Source organism: Suncus etruscus, chromosome 2 (genome assembly GCF_024139225.1).
Source record: "Suncus etruscus isolate mSunEtr1 chromosome 2, mSunEtr1.pri.cur, whole genome shotgun sequence".
Classification (NCBI taxonomy): domain Eukaryota; kingdom Metazoa; phylum Chordata; class Mammalia; order Eulipotyphla; family Soricidae; genus Suncus; species Suncus etruscus.
In genome coordinates this window covers 6,332,095-6,352,738 of record NC_064849.1, presented here as the reverse complement: position 1 = coordinate 6,352,738, position 20,644 = coordinate 6,332,095, and the positions used below count along the sequence as shown (strand labels likewise).

Below are 20,644 nucleotides of genomic sequence, written 5' to 3'. Positions count from 1 at the left end.
GGTTCCTGGCATCACATATGGTTCCCTGAGCCTGCCAAGAGTGATTTCTGAGTGTAGATCCAAGAATAACCCCTGAGTGCCACCAGGTATGACCCCAAAACAAAACAAAACAAAACAAAACAAAAACAAAGAAGTGGCCCCTTGGGCCAGATCGGTGGCACAAGCGGTAGGGCATCTGCCTTGCACACGCTAACCTAGGACAGAATGCAGTTTGATCTCCCTGGTATCCCATATGGTCCCCCAAGCCAGGAGCAATTTGTGAGCGTGTATAGTCAGGAGTAACCCCTTAGTGTCACAGGGTGTGGCCTCAAAACAAACAAACAAAAAAAGAAGTGGCCCCAAACAACAAGCTGCCCAGTGATTCAGGAAGGGTCAAGTGGGGGGCAGCCTGAACCTTTGCCTGGACAGCCTGGATCGCAGTGGGCTGTGACGTCTGGGGCAGTCCCACTCTAGTCCCACGCTCTCAAGTTCTCAGCAATGTTTGCTCAGGGTTTTTTTTTTCCTGTTTAGCGAGTGAGGTTATTTACAGATTTTTTTTTTCCTGTTCACCTCGTAGAAATGCTGATCCTGGAGTGAGGCAGGGTACCCCAGAAAGGTTAAGCTGCCAGGTCTCAGCTGAAATCCACTTGTCCAAAGTCGTGTCTGGAGTAATAATCTCCAGGATCCCAGCCTGAGTTCTCAGGGGTACAGTGAAGCAGTTTTAGGAAGAGAGAAGATATTCAGGATTCGAGAAACTGCACCCCCAAACGGGGCCTAGGCCTGAAATCAGGCAGAAATGGTAGGGTCTTAGCCAAGGGGCCAGAGCTCAAAGCCCATGGTGGTGGCTCCGGGGAAAAGGCTGCAAAGCTGCCTAGCACTGCCATCTTATGGGGTCTGCCTGGATCCTGCTGTGAGCTGCCTTGGCCTGAGCGTCACCTCTGGGTGTCTGAGCTATAGCCACAGCCTCCTCTGCTCCGGGCAGAGCTCCTCTGGGGAGGACCAATTGGGTCTTGGTTTGTGGGACTCTGTCTGTCTGTCTGTCTGTCTGTCTGTCTGTCTGTCTGTCTGTCTGTCTGTCTGTCTCCTGGGACTGTCCAATTGGCCCCACTCAGTTCCAAATTCTATTTCCTGGTCTGGTGTTCAGAGTAGTGTTTGAGTCTCTGAGCTCGGCTGAGGCCTCCCCAGTGTCACCGAACATTCAATTCAAACTCCTCAATTCGCCTGGGCCCACTGACAGTAACTTGAGCCTCTGGAGAATAACACTTGGAGTTGTTTGTTTTTTTTTTAAACTTTATTGGTTAATTGGTTGATTGATTGGTTCTGGGCCACACCCTACGGTGCTTAGGGGTTACTCCTGGCTCTGCACTCAGAAATTGCTCCTGACAGGCTGGGGGACCATCTGGGATGCTGGAAATCAAACCGGGTCCCTCCCAGGTCAGCCTCATGCAAGCCAAATGCCCTACCACTGTGCTATATCTCTGGCCACCATGGAGTTTTTTTTTTTAAGTCGCACCGAGGGGCCAGAGAGATAGTGAAGCGGTAGGGCGTTTGCCTTAGACACTGAAGGATGGTGGTTCGAATCCTGGCTTCCCATACGGTCCCCCGAGCCTGTCAGGAGTGGTTTCTGAGCATAGAGCCAGGAGTAACCCCTGAGCATTGCCGAGTGTGACCAAAAACAAAAAAACAAAAAAGTCACACCTAACGGTGGTGCTCAGGGCTCACTCTTGGCTCTGTACTCAGGAATCACTCCTGGCAGGCATGGGGGACTATATGAGGTGTTGAGGATAAAACCAGGTTGGCCATAGTCAAAGCAAATCCTGTTCCCGCTGTCCTTTCTCTGAAAATGATAGTTTTGGCTGCTTAATACCTGGCATGGAGGGAGAAAACATTTGGTGAATTAAACAAAATCATTCTGGGCCTGGAGGTGTGGCTTAAAAACAAAGACACTCGGAATGCATGTGAGGCCCTTCTCTGAACCATGAACAACAATAATAAACAAAGTCAGTGCAAAGGATTTACAAAACATTATCAAACAGGCTACAGATTTATTGTTTGGGGCCTACACCTGGCAGTGTTCAGGGCTTACTTCTGGCTCTGAGCTTAGGAGTCACCCCTGGAGGATTCAGGGGACCATTTGGAATGTCAGGGATGAAACCCAGGTCACCCCCATGCTTGTCCATTGCCCTCCCTGCTGTGCTATTATTCTGACCCCAGGCTATAGATTTGACTTTCTCCTATGTATGTAATTAGAGTCAAGCATATAATATTATTTTAATCTACTTTTAAAATCTTTTATGTTATAATTTTATTTATTTTTGGCTACACCCAACTGCACTCAGGGCTGATTCCTGGTTCTGTGCTCAGGAGTCACTCCTGGTGGGGCTCAGGGAGTCATACGGGATGTTGGGGATTAAAACCGGGGTGGCTACATGCAAAGCCCCATGCTCTCTGCTTGCTATCTGATCACTCTGGTCTCACAATGGGAGATTTCATAAGCATTAACAATCATGCTCTAGGCACTAGAGCCCTAGTACAGTGGGTGGGTATTTGCCTTGCATGCTGCTCATCCAGGTTTATTCCAGACACCCCATATGGATTCTGGACCCTTGCTAGGAGTGATCGATCCCCAAGCACTATGGGCTTGCAGTGATGAGCTTCCTGGCCAAATCCTGGCCAAGGGCCCCAGAGACCAGCTCCCCAATTTCCAGGTGAGCCCAAAGGATTCTATATCCACTCCAGGAGCCCCCATGAGGTGCCAGGGCCACTCCTGCATCTTGGGAGGGCCCCCTCCTACAGGGCTAATGTAGAAGGGGCCAAGCAGAGAGGAGCCTGAAGCTGGGCAGGATGTGGTCCCTAAAAAAAACACAAAACAAAATATTCCATTGTCTCACTACCTGGTCTTGGACATTCATTCTCACTGTCACACTCGATGTCTCAAACCTTGTTCATGGTTTTTGAAATCTCCTGCTTCCTGGTTACATTTCTGGTAAGGTAATGGTGAGATCAGAGGTTAAGGGCTACATCACACTTTCCAGGGTTTTCTCAGCTGATCTCTCTAGAGTCTCACTGAATCTGTCCCTCCCTCCCCTCCTGGGCCAGGACCTCGGTGCCATCACCCCCACTTCTCCAGCTCCTCTCCCAGTCATAGGAGTCCTTCCACCATGCCTCCTAGACCTCCAATTCAGACATGCAGCCCCCAGACCTCAGATCCTGGAACCATAGCTGTGGGTCCCACCCTCCTGCCTCGATCACCAACATCCACCCCAACTAGACATATACTGAAAGGAGCAAAGACGTGAGGAGCTGGGGCCAGAGTGAGAGCACAGCGGTAAGACATTTGCCTTGCATGCGGCCAACCCAGGACGGACCCACATTCGAATCCCAGCATCCCATATAGTCCCCCGAGCCTGACAAGAGCAACTTCTGAGCACAGAGTCAGGCTTAACCCCTGAGCACCGCCTGTGTGACCATCACCCCCCCCCCAAAAAAAAAAAAAAGACGTGAGAAGCATCCCAACCCTCACGGCTTCAGGGCTAATCTCAGTTATATGCACCCCACCCCATATCCCTCCCTGGATGCCAGTATTTGATCCTCTTGGATTAAGTGTGCAGTAAATGCACTCATCCCCCCAGGGTAAATGCGTGGATCCCTCCTGTCCTGCTTGCAAGCCTTGTTCTTCCAGAAACTTCCATTCATCCTTACCGGCTGGCAGGAGGCCCTGAGAAACCTTCTTCGCAGGTGTGGGACAGTCAGAACCTGCCTGGGGCTGCCCCCCCACAGCTCCAGGCCTATTTCACACCCAGGAAGGACTCACTTGCCACAGGAGCCAAATAACAGAGGCGGATAATAACATGCCGGGTGAGTGGCCCTGTGGCTCTTCCAGAGAGTGTGGCAGTATTTCCGGCTGGCCTGGGGGTTGGGAGGGGAGCCTCTTCCCAAAGCCGGGTTTGGGATCTGGGGTCAGACCTTGGCACCCTGGCACTGCCCGGGGAGCCAGGAGCCTCCTGCAAGATGTGATGGCTCTCTGTGGGGATGGGTACCCCAAGGCCTGGCAGCCCACACCTGCTCACTGACTCCCTGATGTGGCCCCTAATTACACTCAAAGGATGGTTCATTAGGTCAGAGTAAACTCGGGGAGACTCTGGAAGTCCCCGTGGGGTCACGGAGTGCAGGACTGCCTGGGAAAGAGCAGGCACCGAGGCGTGGCATGGTCAGTGCGCTGCCCAGGCCCACGCGAAGAAACGCCAGGGCAGGGAGCCTGCCCGCCCGCGCTGCCACGCTAATTGCAATTAATTATTATTTGTTAATTAATCATGATCTCCAGCGCCTTAACGAGCCAGATTCGCTGTGGCGAAGGCAGCGGGCGGAGGGTGCCAGGAAGTCGGGGCGCGCCCAGGCCGCCTCGCCTGCCGCCGGTCTAGGGTTCAAGTTTTGGAAAGCGCCTGAGCCACGGAGGAGGGATTGCCCCCCGGTGGCCAGGTGAGGGATTGCCGCCGAGTCCCCACGTGCAAAGCTGACTTCATCCCTTCTTAATTATTGGACTAATTATTTTGTTTTGCTAGTAACTTCTCAATGACCAGGCCTGGGGTGATAGCACGGCGGGGAGGATGTTTGCAATGCACGAAGCTCGCAGCTGACAATGTTCCCGGCATCCCGTAGGGTCCCTTGAACCCATATGAGATGGGTCCATCGGGATCTAAGGAGTGATCCCTGAGCACTGCTGCATGACCCCCAAAGCAAACAAAAATCAAGATTTCCCAGTTATCTTCCAGTTGCACATTCGTAATAGTGTTGGTTGCAGGATGCAAATCAGCATCAGCAGTGGGAATATGGGACCCACAGACACTGGGACACTCAAGAAAGCATTGCCATCCCACCTCTAAGAGTTTGGCTCCCAGAGACAGACAAATGCCCCTGACCACGGCTGCTCTCAGGGACAGACTTTGGTACCCACAGATGTTGTGGCAGGAATGGGATAGGGGACAAAAGTGTGCTGGCAAGGCTCAAGGATGGGGCTTAGAGCCTATGTGAAGGCCTGGGGATTTTTAGCTCTGGTGCTTGGGATTTACTCCTGGGCTCTGAATCACTCAGGGTCCTATGCAGTGTTGGGATCGAATCCAGGTCTACTGCCTGCAAGGCAAATGAATTTGGGCCCTACTCAGCTATGTTTAGGGGTTACTCCTGACTCAGCACTCAGAAATAACTGCTGTGGTGCTCCAGGGACTATATGGTATGCGGATATTGAACCTGTATTAGCCACATGCAAGGCAAATGTCCTACCCACTGTCTCTCCTTACACATTCCTCCCCACCATTATCTCGGGCCTGAGTCAGGATTTTTTTTCCCTTGGTCTGTCCGACTCACCCTGCAGTGTATAGACACTATTCTTGATCGGGGCTCAAGGTATGAGGCGTCGGGGATCAGACCCAAGTCTGATCGGGCTCAAATCCTGCATTTCATCTCTGCACCAACAAACCAAACACTGGAAGATCAGCCTGGCCTGCCTTGTCCTTCCTCAGAGGTGTGTGTGTGTGTGGTGTTTATGTCATAGCCCACATGCCTCTGCGGGGCCACTTTCTTGGGCGAGGGTCCACCTGGGAAGGAACTGAATTGGGGGCAGCATCATTTAGGCTGTTTCAGAGGAGAATCAGGTCTGTGTGCAGTTTGGAGAGAAATCACCAACTCGCCAAATCACCACATCACCGACTCACCAGCTCACCAGTTGGCCGACTCACCAGTTCACTGACTCACCAACTCAGTGCCCTTGGAGCAGGCCTTGCTCCTTCCTGACTCTTGTTTTTGCTGTGTCCCCAGCTTAAAGGCCTTTGCCAGGGGCCAGAAAGATGGCATGGAAGTAGGGTGTTTGCCTTGCAGGCAGAAGGACGGTGGTTCGAATCCCAGCATCCCATATGGTCCCCTGAGCCTGCCAGGAGCGATTTCTGAGCATAGAACCAGGAGTAACTCCTGAGCATTGCCGGGTGTGACCCAAAAACCAAAAAAATAAGGCCTTTGCCCAGAATCCACCTCCGAGGCAGTGACAACCTCAGATTTGGGCCGGGCATGCTCTGTCTGCTCCTTTCCTCCCAGTTGGGTCCTCCTGTCTGTGTCTTCCAGCTCCAGGCCTGTTCGTTCTAGGGGTCCTCTTGGCCAGGCTCTGAGCTCAGAGCACCTGCCTGGTGGTACTGTTTCTCCTGTCTCATAGACTCGAACCATTTACCCAAAAACTACCATCTAGGGGTTCTCCAGTGGGCAAGACATTGCTACGGGAGAAGTGGAGACCCATCCTGGCCACCAGGGGGCAGCATTGACCCAGCTCGGCCCTGTCACCGAGACAGGGCACAACAGACCAGTCAGGGCCTCCTACGTGCTCCCTCTCCCACCAGGCACCACAGTGGGAAACTGAGGCAAGCCCCACCTGCATCCAGCATCCCCCTGCTGCCTCTGACCCGCACCCTTCCAGGAATGGCCTGGGATTCCCGGCTCTGACGTCAGCCCCGCACCCCAAATAAACTTCCTGTGAAGCTGTTTCCATGGGGCACAGGGCAGGACATGCAACAGTCAGCCAGACAGGGTCAGCCCCATAGTCAGTGAGTCCTGAGGAGTCGCTTCCGCCCCGCCCCACCCTGCTGGGAAGTCAGAGAGACCCCGTCCCTCCCCTAGGGTCCTCAGCACAGGTGACCCCTTTTTCACTTTAGGGGGTGCTCTCAACAGGCCCCAATAGGTGCACCTGAGTGAGCAACAGTGACTACATAAATGAGAGTAATAGGCTTCTCCCAAGGATCATGCAGAATCCCAAGACAGAAGCCCCAAAAGAAAGGAGCACTGGAGAGAGGAGAGGAGTGGAGGGGAGGAGGGAGAAAAGAGGGGAGAGGAAAAGAGGGGAGAAGAGTGGGGGAGAGAGGAAGAAAGTAGAGAGGGGAGAGGAGGGAAATGAGGGAAGCAGAGAGGATAAGGAGGGGAGGGGAGAGGGAAAGAGGGAGAAGGGAGGAGGGAGAAGGGAAGAGGGTCTGGCTGCAGGGTTCAGGGGGTTCAGGGGATCCAGGGGTTCAGGGCCAGGGCACAGAGTCCGGTTGGAGCCTCCTTCCTGCTGGGAGAGCCGGAGCAGCAGGGCCAACGGGTCTTGCGGCATTGCAAGGTCCTTCAAGTAGCTGCTGCATAAAAGCCCTTCTGGCTGTTTTGCCAGCGAGTGTTCCTGCCTGCAGGCGCCCCAACCTCATCATGCGGCTGCTCCTGGCTCTGCTCTTGCTGCTGTCCTGTGGTGAGTCACGGGGGGGCCCTTGTGCTCAGAGGGGGGAGACAAGTTGGGGGGTGCTAGCTGGTGAGGATGGGGCATCCTGTGGGAGGGGCTGCTGCTCTGCCTCTTCTCTGGGGCACCCTAGTGCTGCTCTGTACCCAACTCCATTCCCTGTCCCCAAAGACCTTGGTTCAAGGCTCAGAGCATCCCAACATCCCCACAGATCGATGGGCTGGGGCGTCTGTGCAGGGTGGGGGCTGGGTGCGGGCACCTGTCACTGAGGGGCAGCTGGGCCCGGGTCAAACCAGGCCCGGAGCCTCTGCCCAGGAAACTCCCGGTTCCTGAACCTGCTGAGCCACTCATTGCTGTCCCAGCATCGCATCACCACCCAGAGACCAGCCAGGTCACCCTAGGGCTTCGGGTTCCAGGCTTTCTCCCTGGGGTGAGAGTGTCGGGGAAGTGGGAGCCCAGTGATGCCCCTCACCATCGCCAGTGTGTCCCCAGGGTATGCCTCTGCTCCTGGATGCTGGGCCTGTCCTGGTCAGCCTAATGCCAACCCCACTCCCTCTGTCCCACTCTGTTGCCTTGGGCCCTTGATGAAATGGGGCTAGGATCTCACCCCCAAGGGAAGGCAGCCAGAGCTCCTTGGAACTTCGTGGAAGATGGTGTGAGCTTGGGAGGACGGACACTTCCCAGACAGGGCAAGCAAGGACAGCTGCCTGGCAGAGGTGGCACGTCACTCGGGCCTTCACCTGGCTTAGGGCCACTGGATTTGTTTATTGTGAGGGTGGGAACGTCCTGGTGGAGGCGTCGTGCGTGGAAGGATTCAGCAGATAAATGGGACAGGTTGGGAGGCCCTGGAGGAAACTGGAAGGTATAAGCAGCTCAGGCCTGGGATGTACATGAGACAGCATTTTTTGGGAGTGCTTATGTGGCCCAGATCTGTGGCCTTCGTGTTCGGGCTGGTCCCATCCTTGAAGCATGGCCAGGCCCTCTTAGCCCCCTTTCCACATGAGACATGCAGCTGAAATACACCTGGCGGACATCCCGCCTTGTATTCTCTGGCCGACAGATGCTGCCCCTCTGGGCCCCGAGACGATTGGGGAGCTGATACGGGTGGGTGATCCTCAGCCAGAGCCCTGCTGGGTTTTCTTAAGGCCAAAGGGGCTCCTAGTCAGAGCCCCAGAACAGTTCCAGCTGCAGAGCATGATGGGATACCTGCGGGAGGGGCAAGAGCATGGACGATGGGGCTCCTCTTGGGGCCTGAGACTGACATCTCCTTCTCTCATTCCAGGGACTCATGGGGACAAGATTTCAAATGGTAAGAGAACGGACCCGACCCGGGGAGCATGGCGGGGAGGGCACTCATGAAGCAGATGCCATCTGCCTGGCTATATGATCCCTGAGCACTGCCAGGAGTGATCCCTGAGCGCAGAGTCAGGAGTAACCCCTGAGTACCTCTGGCTGTGGCCCCAGAAACAAAACAATCCCAAACCTTTGGTGGGGGGAAGAATGACTGATAAGATACCACACACCTCACACATATCACAGATGACAACATAAAACTCACATATTCCACACACCTCCCATGACCACACATACCACATACCATCATGCATGCTACGAAACATGATCATACACCCTGAACCAGACACCAAAATCCTACATACTTTTTCCTGCACACTCACAAGGCACCCAGCATGACCAGGCATGACCAGGAGGTGGAATAAATGAACGAGCAGACAGACAAAAGGACAGATGGGTGAACGGACAGATGGGCAGACTGATAGACAGCAGAGATGAACTGACAGATGGCAGAGGAGCACCCAGATGTTGGAGGTCGTTTCTGTGACTATCAGCAGTTGGGAGACCTCAGCTGTCCTGCAGGGACCCCAAGTGGCAGCCCTGGGAGGTGCCTGTCACATCTGGCAGGGGCCTGGGGGTGCCCCACGTGGCTGCTGGTGGGCCCTGAGCGCCCTGTTGTCCTTGCAGTGTGTGGGCGGCCCCAGCTGCTGGCGCGGATGGTGGGTGGGAAGGACGCGATGGTTGGCGAGTGGCCGTGGCAGGTCAGCATACAGCGTGAAGGGATACACAAGTGTGGCGGCAGCCTGATCTCGGAGTGCTGGGTCCTCACGGCTGCGCACTGCTTCTCCAAGTGAGTGGGGACCAGAGGGTGGGGGACCTCGTGGGCCAGCTCGTTCTTGGGGCGCTGGGTCCTCACAACCACTGTCCCCTGGCCCACTCGCCCTCATCTCTCCACAGCACCTCCGAGACCTCCTTGTACCAGGTTCTGCTCGGAGCACTGCAACTGGTGCAGCCTGGGCCCCACGCCGTGTTGCGGGGCGTTCGGCGGGTGCACAGCCACCCTCAGTACCGGGGACTGGCCTCAAGCGCCGACGTCGCCCTGGTAGAGCTAGACAAGCCGGTCACCTTCAACAGATACATGCTCCCAGTGTGCCTGCCCCAGCCCACGGTGCACTTCCGAACAAACATGAGCTGCTGGGTCACTGGCTGGGGCAGCCCAAGTGAGACAGGTAAAGGCAACCTCTAGGAGGGTGGGTCGGGTAACCCAAGCTCTGTGCTCAGGGCCCAGCACCTTGGCAGTGTGGGTCCCTCGCTGCCTCGCCTCATAGAATGTGGGGAGAAGCGGGCAGGGGTGAGGGGGTCCAGTCCTGCTGCCCCGAGGCCACAGTCCAGGACCATCTCCCACAGACCCATTGCCCAGCCCACGGATCCTGCAGAAGCTGGAGGTGCCCATCATCGACACGCACCTCTGCAACCAGATGTACAGCAGGAACGCCCTGGGTGGCCTCCAGCCCCGCACCATCCAGCACGACATGCTGTGCGCAGGCTTCGCCGAGGGCAAGAAGGACGCCTGCCAGGTGGGTGTGGGGTCCACTTTCAAGGGGGTTGTGGGGCTGGGCACCCTGCAGGCAGCGTGGTGGGTCTGCTTTGGCGCCTGGGAAACGGCATCCTCTGTGGTCATGTTGGGTGCACCTCTAACACTGGCACTCCCGCAGGGCGACTCTGGGGGTCCCCTGGTCTGCAAAGTGGGTCAGACCTGGCTGCAGGCTGGAGTCATCAGCTGGGGAGAGGGATGTGCCCGTCGGAACCGCCCGGGTGTCTACATCCGGGTCACCTCCCACTATGACTGGATCCACCGCCTTATCCCAGAGCTGCAGTTCCAGCCCGGGGAGCTGAGGGGTTGGAAGCGTCGCCACCACCACCGCAGCTAGCAGACTCCTGCTGGCTTCTTGACCACCCCCCCAGCCACCCCACAACGCCTCCCTGCTGCTCACGGTCCTTGATGCTTCTCGCCTCTGAGCCGGGCTGTACACCTTTGTAAATACTCTCCCTCCTCTGAACCCTCTGTTATTTTTATTTATGCTCACCCCAATAAAAGCTTTACTGCAGTAAAACAGTTGGACCTGAGGAAATTCCCACCAGATACCTAGGGAGAGTGGGCCTACAGGGATGGGGTGATCCCTCTGTCCTCCCCTCCCATTCTCACCTCAATGTGAATGTGGAACCAAGCAAGGGGTGGGGACAGTTTCCTTAATTGCGCTGTCTACTAGAAAGCAGCCTAAGTGACCTTTCTTTGGTTGTTTTGGGGCTACATTCAGCGGTGCTCAGAACAGACTTGTAGCTCTGTACTAGGGACCAATCCTGGCAGGCTTTGGGGACCATATGGGGTTCTGGGACTGAACCCAGCCACGTGCAAGGCCAGAGTACCCCCCCCACCCTAACTTCTGTGGCCGTACAGGCCTGGGGGACAGACAGAGCAGCAGCAGTGTCCTTCACACTCAGAGACTGGGCCTCAAGAATGTGGACACCAGCATCTGTGGCATAAAGGCTGCAGTTGGCAAGATGGTGGCAGCTAGGGGGCTCCTGGGCAGACCCCTGCCCTCCCCAAAGCACAGGGCTCAGGCCTCTCCCAGCTGCACCCACTCTCTGTGCTCAAGGTTCACAGGGGTGCCTCCCTGCCAGGCTGGCTCAGCCACTGTGGCCAACAGCTGCTGGGCCGTGTCCAGCAGCAGGGCGCAGAGTGCCAGGGCTGACCACAAGCAGGAAAAGGCAGGGCCTGAATGGAGCACCTAAGGATCCTCAGCCACAAGCACCCCTGCAGTTGAGGCTGCTGCCCAGACATTAATGGAAGCTAGCAACGACCACTTGGCGAGAACTACTGGATAGCCCTGGGTCAGCCGAACAAATCTCAGACATCCTCAGGTGTCACATACCCAGGCCAGCCCCAGGAGCAAGCAGAAGCAGCGGTGGGACAAATTCTGGCCACTGGCCAAGGGGACTGACAGGGGCCTGGGTAACTTCTACAATCCAGGTTAAACAGGCGTGTGTGCGGTGGAGGGTGTAGACGGGTGAAGACCCCGTTCTCATGTCAGCAGATTCTCCTTGGAGGATAGGGCGCCATCAGAACCACTGAGAAGTGAACGCTCAAGCCAGGCGAGAGTTGGGGGGTTGGGGCCAGCGGGGCTGGGGCTTCCTCAGTTGGTCACTAGGTGTGCCTGGCACTGACTGGACCCTGGACCGTGTCAGGTGGCCCCCCCCTCAGGTGGCAGCAGCGGCTGGGGGCACGTTTAGCTGCAGAGGGACACAGAAGTGAATGTCTCAGTACTTGAAGGATACTCCACTCACCCACCGGGGCAGGGGACCCAGCCAGATGGGGCCCCCAGACACCCACGACACTCACAGCTGTTCTACTGATTCATAAATACACAATTTTATTTGTTATTTTCAGGGGAAACTTAGGAATTAAACTGTAAGCTGATAAAATACGGATACCTAAAAAAGTATAAAAGTATAAATATCCCCTCAGAGTAGGTCTTAGTGAAGTAAGTTTTAATATCTTTAAATTAAAAACAACAACAATCACCACAAGCCTATCTATTTAGTCAGGTCACCACCAAGAGCCCTGAGGGCCGCAAGTGGCTGCGGGCCTGGGGCCACCCTGGTGAGTGTGGGCGACAGCCCGAGAAGCTCTAGACTGGGGGCCCAGGCCCAAGGCTGAGGCTACTGCAGCGCTCGGAAGGTGGGGCGAGGCCGGGGGCCGGGCCAGGAGCCAGTTAATCGGGTTATTGGCAAAGGAGCAGAGGGCAGAGGTGGAGTCTCTGGAAGCTCAGGAAGGAGGCGGGCGCCAGCCAGTGGACAGGGCTCCCCTCTAGGCCCCACGCCCAGGGAGACCCCAGGGAGAAGTGCATAGCTACAGGGCTGCCCAGCCTGCGCCCACCCTCCGTCCCAGCCAGCAAGGCACGGGCCCAGCCCCTGACGGACAGTAACGACGGTAACGGCCCCGACGCAGCAACACTTAGAGGTGTTCAGGGAGGGGATGGGAAAGTCCACAGTGGGAGAGGGACAAAGGTCTCTCATGGGAGAGACTCGCCGAGGAGTCAGCCTGGGGGAGGGGGGGAGCAGGAGATGCAGTGGCCGCCCGGCGCCGCTTCGCCACGGCCTGTTTTTAGCACCAAGAACGCTGTCCGGAACGGCCACCGGCCCCGCCGTACATGAAGCACTTTTCTCCCAGGGCCCAGCTGCCTGACACGGTGGCTCTGAATCTCAGAGAGCTCAAAGGAATCACTTCCGGCCGCCTCACATCCGGGAGCCCCTTTCCTGCAAAATCTGCAGACGGGGGACAAGAGTGTTCTGTGGGTTTGAGTCGGTCAGGCCCGGCCCCTCCCAGGTAGCACTTCCTGCTAGGGCCTCCCCAGTCGCCATGGTCCCTCACTGTCCCCGGGGACTCCTCCAAAGCGCTAATACTCGGGTCTCCTCGGGAGCCCCTGCTATAGGCTGTGACCAAGCCAGGCACACAGGTCCTGTTCGAGGCTCTTTGGGGGCAGCCTGTGAGTGCTTAAGCCTCAACCTCCAGGGCAGGGCAGCTTGGGGCACCCACCTTGGCCTTCTCGCTGGGCTCGCTGGGGGCCCCATACGGGGAGTTGTGCAGCTCCTTGGACACCACGCACAGGAATTCGGCCTGATCCTCACTGCCGTAGTTGTAGGATGAACCGATGTTGACCAGCTGCAGGTACAAATGTCTTAGGGGACTGCCCGGCCCAGAAACCAGGCCCCAATCTCCAACCCCACACATTGCAGGCACCAGCACCTGCTCAAACTTCCAGCCGTCAGACATGGTAGACACCATCTGCGTCAGCTCCTCTTCCTGGCACTGCAGCACGCGGTATACATGCTTGGCTGGCACCTGAAAACCGTGTGGTCAGGGCCCATTGGGCCTCATGAGCAAACTCCAGGAACAGCTGGACCCGAGCTGAGTCGTGTCCCCAATATCCTGGCACCTATAACCCACCCCCAGCACTGGGCTCCAGGCTCGGGCCACCATGTCTCTTGTTGCTCATTTGAGAAGCCCAGGAGCACCTGTCAAGGGTCTGTGCTGCACCCTAACCTCGGGCACACAGACACTGCCTAGGTCCCAAGACCCGCAGTCTGTCAGGCCCGCAGCCCAGCTCACCTGCGTGGTCTTGCTCTCTCGCTCTTGAATCTTGTCCTTGACAAGCTTAATGAGTGAGGTAATGTTGTAAAATTCTGCTTCCTCCAACACTCCTACAAGTGAGGCAGAGTGAGACACCCCCATTGGCACCCCAGAAACAGACCCCCCCCAGATCCCCAGAACCCGAGCACCAAAGGCCGGAGAAGTCCACAGGTGCACAGGGCTTTGCTCTGAGAGTCCCTGTGCCAGGGGTGCTTCTCCCCAGAGCCTGTACCAAGGAAACAGTGGAGGGCCCAACCCGCCTGGACCTGCCCAGTCAACATGGGGTGCTCACCTTCCTCCGCCAGGTCCTTGTTGATGACCAGCTTGCCATGCCGAAGGTAGTTGAGCACCGGCCCAAAGTACGTGGGGTCCCGGTCAATCAGGTAGGCGCCTGTTTCGTCCTGTGAGCGAAAAGCGGAGCGGGTGCCGTGAGCATCACAATAGGCCTCATCCCTGCCTGAGTCCCACAAGAAGTAACTGGAGGAGCCAACATAGCCATGCTGGTTTCAGGGGCTCAGGACCTGGGGCCCCTGTGCCTCAGCTCTCCCCCACAGGCGGGGTCATCAGCCCTGTGGTTGTTACTGCTCCTGGCCACTGGGGCACAAGCCTTACTGTGTCAGGGAGCAAAGGTCAAAGGGTAGATGTGGGGCAGGGTGGACCCTAAGCTCGCTGAGGTCCTGATGGTCCTGGTTTGATATGGCAACCAGATCACTGTGCCCCCCAGGCTCAGTTTACAAGTGGGCATATGAGATGCTCAGTCAGAAAACAACAGGGCCCAACCCAAACCCTCGTTTTTCTCACCACAAACCATTTCCACAAAGCACAAAGTTCAACCAAACACCCTGCTAAATCAGCCAAGTCACGGCTGCCCCAGGACTGGCACTGCCCACCCCCAGAACTTGGCCAGAACGAGGGGTGAAGAGCTGGGGGGATGCAGGAGACCCTGTACATATGGGTCCCTGCCAAGGGAACTGGGGATTACAGGCCAAGCTTGAGTTGGACGCTGGGGTAAGGAGGCGGCTGTGGGCAGGAGATGCGGGGTCCAGCACCACCTTCCCCTCAAAGGCGAGAGGAGGAAGGGACAAACAGACATTGACAGGTACTGAACCAGCTCCAGAACTGAAACCTGGCCTAGAGGATAAGCCTTAGGATAAGCTTCTGCTGTCTGCTGGGGCCAGCATCCCGCATCCCCATGTGGCTGGAAATGGGCACTGAGGAGCAGCCCCTTTTCCTCTGTGGCAGGGGCAGACCTGGAAACTGAGGCAACAGCCTTGCAGCAGGGAGGATGGAGTGCATGGCCCAGCTCCAAATCTGCTGGAAGACCCTGAGAGTCCTAGACACGGTTCTCCTCCCCTGGCAGCCTCCATCAAGTGCGGTGATCTGGTAACGTGCAGGCCATGTGACTGGACTGGCCAATCCCTCGGGTGGGACAGTGTGGGGGCAGAGCCAGTTCAGCTGCTGCCTAGTCCGGGGTCCCCAGGCAACCTTGGAGATGGGGTTACAGCTGAGTGCTCCATTCTCCCTGTCCTACTCTCAAAGCGTCTGCAGGCTCCAGGTGTTGGTCCAGAGGACCATGTCCCTGAACCAGGGAAGTGGGGATGCTGCTGGCCAAGTAGGTAGAACCCGAGGTCCTGGTCAGCCATCAGGAAGAGCTTGGGAAACCTCAGAAACAGCCCAAAAGGACAACAGGGAGCACATGCTGTGCTCAGTGCTCAGAGCAGAGATGGCCGCATCTGATGCAGTTCCCCAAGCCAGGACAAAGGCGTACCCAGAGCTGACTGGGGAAGATGGGGAAGTGAGGGGCAGCCCAGACCCAGGGAGTGGAGCTCAGTGACTGTCTCGCAGCCTCACACTAGGATGTGGTGCGTGTGGGGGGAGGGTGGGCAACTATGCCAGAGGTTCATGTGCTGTCCGCACTGCCGGGCAGAGGTCAATGCCATCCCCTCTGCATTTTCCTCCAAAATTACAGCCATACGAGGCTGTGGGGAGGGCCCCGCCTGCCCTGCAGATGCTGCAGCTGGGCAAAGCAGATGTGTGTGTGCCAATGATCTCGAGAAACCCCGCCCCCAGTTTCACCAGCACCTGAGTACACCTGACCCCTCCCAAAGTTCCCCATGGGGGCTCCGCCCTGTAGGCCACACACCTGCCAGGTGAGCTCCCAGCAGCTGCGCCAAGGGCCAGGCTAGCCTCCCTTGTGAATCAGCATCCTGTGACCACAGGCCCTACCCTTGTCCTCACTTCCGCCCCCGGCTCAGGTGTCCTCTTCCGGGTGCGAATTTGGGGCTAACAGGGTCACTCCCATCACCATGTTAGACCTTGCTGCCCAGAGAGCAAAATCTCACTCCCCTGGCGCTTACGAGTCACTTCCGTGTCCCTTTGGCTTCCAAATGGGCCAAACACCACCCAGATCTTCTGATGACCATGGCCTGTCTTCGTGAAGCACCCGCACTTTGGGGGGGGGGGGGGAAGACTCTGCTCCCCAGAAAAAGGATGGACAAATGGTTGGGGACGGATGCATGGTCCAATGCTGTGCTGATCCCACAGCCTTGGTTGATCCCTTGATAAGGGAATCTCAGGTCCCACAGGGGGATCAGTCACACCCTCCAGCTTTTGGAGTTAAACCCACACTCGAAAGCATCCTTTTTATGGGGGAGCACTGGGAGCAGCTCCTGGCTCTTTGAGAGGGCTCACAAGCGTGGGACCTAGATCTGGGGTGGGTTGGGATTTGAAAGCCAAGGGCTGGCATAAACTGGCTGGGCGCCCCAGGGAACCACAGGACAGAAGACTCTGAACCCCACCAGCTAGCTTGGCAGCCGCACCACCAAGCTCCCCTTCAGAGAGCAAAGCCAGGTCTGGACATGGAAGGGCGGGGTGGGGGTGGGGATGGGGAGAGCCATCTAGCCATCTAGCCCCGCAAGAGGTTGACGCAGGTTCGAGACCCCCTCACCCCCACATCCCAGTCCTCTAGAGATGATCTCTGAGCACAGGACCAGGAGTACACCCTGGGCATTCATTACTGGATGTTGCTCCGACACATAACTACACATAAACTAGGGGGGTTGTCAGAGACAGTCCCTGCAACAACTTTGGGGGTAGGCCCCTCTGGACAGAGCTCGGGCAAATGAGCACGGAAGGTGGGGGACTGGGCACCGCACACCAGGCCGGTCCTTGTTAACTACGTAGGCCCTGACGGAGAGGTAGGGCCTGGTGGTGGGAGGTGGGGGTGGGCAGGGAGACTTTGGGGGGCGCCAGGCCCTGACGGCGCTGGGTCCCTGCATTGCACGGGGCCGGCCCAGGGCCCCCACCAACGCCCGAACCTCCCAGGGCGGCTGAGCAGCCCGAGAGGCCGGCGGGCTGGAGGGCACCCGGGGCTCCGTCCCAGAGGCTGATCAGCGCGGCCAGGCCCGGAGCACCCACACGGGCTGCAAATGCAAGTCACCGGGGAGGCGGCCCGGGGCTGGCTCGCCCGCAGGTCCCCGGCCGGGCAGGGCCAAGCAGGGCCGGGCATGGCCGGGGCGCCCCGACCCCCGCGGCTCCAGGTACCTTGTCCGAGTCCAGGTCGGGGTCGGCCTGGCACAGGCGGTACAGGAAGGACTTGGGGTCCCGGCACAGCGTCTGCCGGGTGGTGAGGAAGTAGGTGCCGCCCACGTTGAGCCGGACCCACCGCGACACGCCGCCCCCCGCGCTGCAGCGCCGGCACAGGCCGCCCGGCCCCGCCCCGAGCCCGCCCGGCGCCGGCCGCAGCTCGCGCTGATGCTCCGCCATGACCGCCGCAGCCCCGCCGCGCGCCGCGCCGGAAGTGTCCGTCCCTTAAGAGCGCCCGGGTCGGCTCGGGCCGGCCCGCCCCCGCGGGGGACCGGAAGTCCGGCGCGGAAATGGATCCGGCCGGGCCAACTTCCGGTGCTTCTGCCAGCCAGCCCGCCAGCCGGCCCTGCAATCCCGGCCCCGGTGGGAGGGAGGGTGGGGAAGAAGTAGGCCAGCCCGCGGCTACTACACTCGACATGCTTTTTATTACAAGACTACAGGGCATACGTGTAAAATTCATCATTCGGGAACTACACCTCTAAAGCACAAATATTTGGGGTGGGGTGGGTGGGGGTGAGGAGGAGGGAAAGCATAAACATATTCATTTAAATTAGGATAGGACTAAATCATTGACCCAAATAGAAAATTTATAGAATAAAGCCAGGAAAAAATGTTGTAAAATATAGTTTACAATAATTATTCACATTCAAGGCTGTACATCAATACATACAACAACGTGGCCCCGAACATGAATTCCATTCAAATAATTCATATATTAGATTTTAAATAACACAGACTTGAACTAGAGGCCAACCATTGTCAGCAATAACCTTATAGAAGAATAAAATACAAAAGTGTGTATCCTAGTATCATTGCATTATTTGTTTTTTTTTTCATACTTTTTTTAAAAGTTTGCTTTGCCTGTACATCACAGTTAACAACTACAAACCAGGTAGAGAATTATGACATGTTTTGACTGCCTGTGCCAACCTCAAGGCCCACCCACTCCCCACTGCTCCACCCTGCCTGCGAAGGGTCAGCTACAGTGGCTCCAAATACTGTCAAACTCATTTTGCCAATGTCCAATCACACTTATGATCGTGCTAGAGTATCTCCAGCAGCAAAGTGAACCTTACTCAAGAGTCCTAAGCCAGATGGGTGAGATCAAGGTGGGGCACACAGCAAAAGGAAAAAAAGAAACCAAAAAACATGTTTGTTCTTTGTACAATTTCTGTTTACGGAGTTTGGCGTTTCTGGGAAGCCCTGCAGAATGCCCCTGACCAAAGGTTCCATCAGTAGGGCCCACAGCCAGTGAGCGGAGCAGACCTAACGTGGTAAGGACTACGGCAGCATCTCCTGGAGCTGTGTTCCCCGGTGCTGTGGTTTATGTCTGGCCAGGGGAGGCAGACGGGCTGTGGGGTACTGGAGGGCATAGACCTAATTCTGCAAAAAATGAGCCAGATCCAAGGCCCTGGTCTCGATAACTGAAAAGCCTCCAATGGAGAAATGACTGAGAGCAAGGTGGGTGGCCTGAGAGTGGAGGGAGAGGCCCTTAGGCAGCTGTCAACAGGCCACCCCATTCTGGCCATCTGTGCACTCCCTGCACTGGAGACCTGACTTCAGCCCAGGACCCAAAGGACACACAGCACATAGGTGTGATTCTTAAAACCACAACTGTTCTTGTGTTCGCTTCCAGATACCATGGACCGATGTACATTGTGAGACGAATTAGGTACAAACAAACCACCCACTACAGGCTCAGCAAAGTCATCACTTTCTCTGCTGACTACAGACACAAATTCAATACCATCAGGCAGAGCGCTGTCTCCTGGGAAAACCATCAAGTGCACAAGCCTCTGCAACCAGATGGGAAAGGACTAGCATACAGTAACCACCAGAATCTTTCTGGAAAATTCAGTCCCAACTGGCCTGTAGCAATGACGTCATTTTAGCACTGACAGTGTTACCTCACTCAAGCATCCTTGGGCCCACTGCTGGTCTTAGATTCCGTGGGACACAGGGAGGCTGTCCAGGAGCTAAGGAGCGAAGGACTCATGCCACCTCAAAGATGGACACTCTGACTCACTTTAGGAAACTAGGAAGGATGGGGATGGAGAAGAGACTCCAAAGGCCAGTATGTAGGTCTTCTCGTCACAGCATTACTCAGTAAAACCCAGAGACCACAAAAGTGTTTTTAACAGGATCAGACAAGTCCTAAGGGATGAAGTCTAGTCAATTCTGCAATAATTTAACTTTTTTTTTAGGGGAGACAATACCCAGTAATACTCAGAACTTACTCTGGTGGTGTCTGGGGTCACAATTGGTGGGGCTCAAGAATGAAACTAGGGTCAACTGTGCAAGGCCAGCACCCTCCTGCACATTCCCCCAAGGTCAGTACTCACGACACTGGGGCCTTAGGGGTGTAAGCAGGAGGCATGGCAGATGCTGTATTCTCCGCTTAAATCAAAAGCCAATGGGGTCAGGGGGCATTAACTACTACTCAAATGCTCTCTCATGGTCTTGTCCAGGTGGTGAGCCTACCGTTAACTTTCAGGAAACAAATGTGAGTAACAAAGGACAAACTCATCCAGAATCTCTCTCCCCTTGGGGTATGTTATGCATGTGGGGCCTAGGTTCGATGGAAGAGGTGGGTTCCCACTAGCTCCGGCCAGCATACCGGAAGAACCCCAAGGGCCCTGTCCCTCACACTAGTCACACTGGCTCCAGTCTGCACAGATGCCACCACAGGACCCTCGTTCTCGTGGGGAGGGCGGGGCCTTGGCAGGGTACCCAAGAGGTAGTGGTACTATTTGGAGACGACCCCTGGCAGCCCAGCGAAGTGCCCAAGTCGAGGCTGATTTTACCAGTGACTGAGCAGGTTTTCTCTCACTCTCGCACATTCATGTCTTCTCTCTCTTTCTCTCTCACATATATACACACACGTACACACACGCGCGCACACACACACACACACACACACACACACACGCACGCACATGCCTGGCATCTGAGAAGGGCAGAGAAAACTCTGGGCTGAGGACTGAAACAAACCTGCTGGTGAAGTGGCCAAGTGAGTCTCAGTGCTGAGGAGGCAGAACACAGAAAGTTGCCTCAAAGCTGGAGCCTGACCCACAGCACCACCTACCCCAGGGGTGCAGGCAGGCACCCAGAACAGAACAGCCAGTAAACCTGGCTCCACCTTCTGGTCCTTTGGCCACCCAGCCCAGGGACTCCCAAGCTGTAGGTCTCTTCGCTCAGTGGGGCCCTCTGGTGGTGGGCTGACAGGCTGGCAGTTGGAGGGCATCTCTCGTAGGAGCCTTTGGCTGGTACCTGTGTCACGTACCATGACAAGGCCTCGCCCTAGGCCAGCAGGAGCAGCAGCGAGGCGGTCATGGCCCTGCCAATCCAGA

At 56.5% G+C, this 20,644-nt stretch overlaps 2 protein-coding genes across 2 annotated transcripts; one reads left to right on the top strand and one right to left on the bottom strand.

Moving 5' to 3' along the window:
• The first annotated feature begins 6,977 nt into the window (after nt 1–6,977).
• PRSS27 (serine protease 27) lies at nt 6,978–10,632 on the top strand. Its single transcript, XM_049768506.1, has 6 exons — nt 6,978–7,237; nt 8,508–8,534; nt 9,206–9,368; nt 9,476–9,747; nt 9,926–10,095; nt 10,234–10,632. The coding sequence occupies exons 1-6, from the start codon at nt 7,198–7,200 to the stop codon at nt 10,447–10,449; spliced, it is 888 nt and encodes a 295-aa protein (XP_049624463.1). The 5' UTR covers nt 6,978–7,197; the 3' UTR covers nt 10,450–10,632.
• A 1,414-nt stretch (nt 10,633–12,046) lies between these two features.
• KCTD5 (potassium channel tetramerization domain containing 5) lies at nt 12,047–17,484 on the bottom strand. The gene is made up of 6 exons (XM_049768517.1): nt 17,253–17,484; nt 14,002–14,110; nt 13,689–13,780; nt 13,326–13,421; nt 13,116–13,241; nt 12,047–12,844 (listed from the first exon to the last, which is right to left on the bottom strand). The coding sequence occupies exons 1-6, from the start codon at nt 17,472–17,474 to the stop codon at nt 12,815–12,817; spliced, it is 675 nt and encodes a 224-aa protein (XP_049624474.1). The 5' UTR covers nt 17,475–17,484; the 3' UTR covers nt 12,047–12,814.
• Nucleotides 17,485–20,644: the final 3,160 nt, after the last annotated feature.

Excerpts from the sequence above, each read along its gene's own strand:
- PRSS27 (XM_049768506.1), top strand. The coding sequence starts at position 7,198 with ATGCGGCTGCTCCTGGCTCTGCTCTTGCTGCTGTCCTGTG. Across the intron at positions 7,238-8,507 it reads GCTCTTGCTGCTGTCCTGTG|GGACTCATGGGGACAAGATT; the intron begins GTGAGTCACGGG and ends CTCTCATTCCAG. Across the intron at positions 9,369-9,475 it reads GCTGCGCACTGCTTCTCCAA|CACCTCCGAGACCTCCTTGT; the intron begins GTGAGTGGGGAC and ends ATCTCTCCACAG.
- KCTD5 (XM_049768517.1), bottom strand. The coding sequence starts at position 17,474 with ATGGCGGAGCATCAGCGCGAGCTGCGGCCGGCGCCGGGCGGGCTCGGG. Across the intron at positions 13,781-14,001 it reads CAAGGACCTGGCGGAGGAAG|GAGTGTTGGAGGAAGCAGAA; the intron begins GTGAGCACCCCA and ends CCTCACTTGTAG. Across the intron at positions 13,242-13,325 it reads ACGGCTGGAAGTTTGAGCAG|CTGGTCAACATCGGTTCATC; the intron begins GTGCTGGTGCCT and ends TTGTACCTGCAG.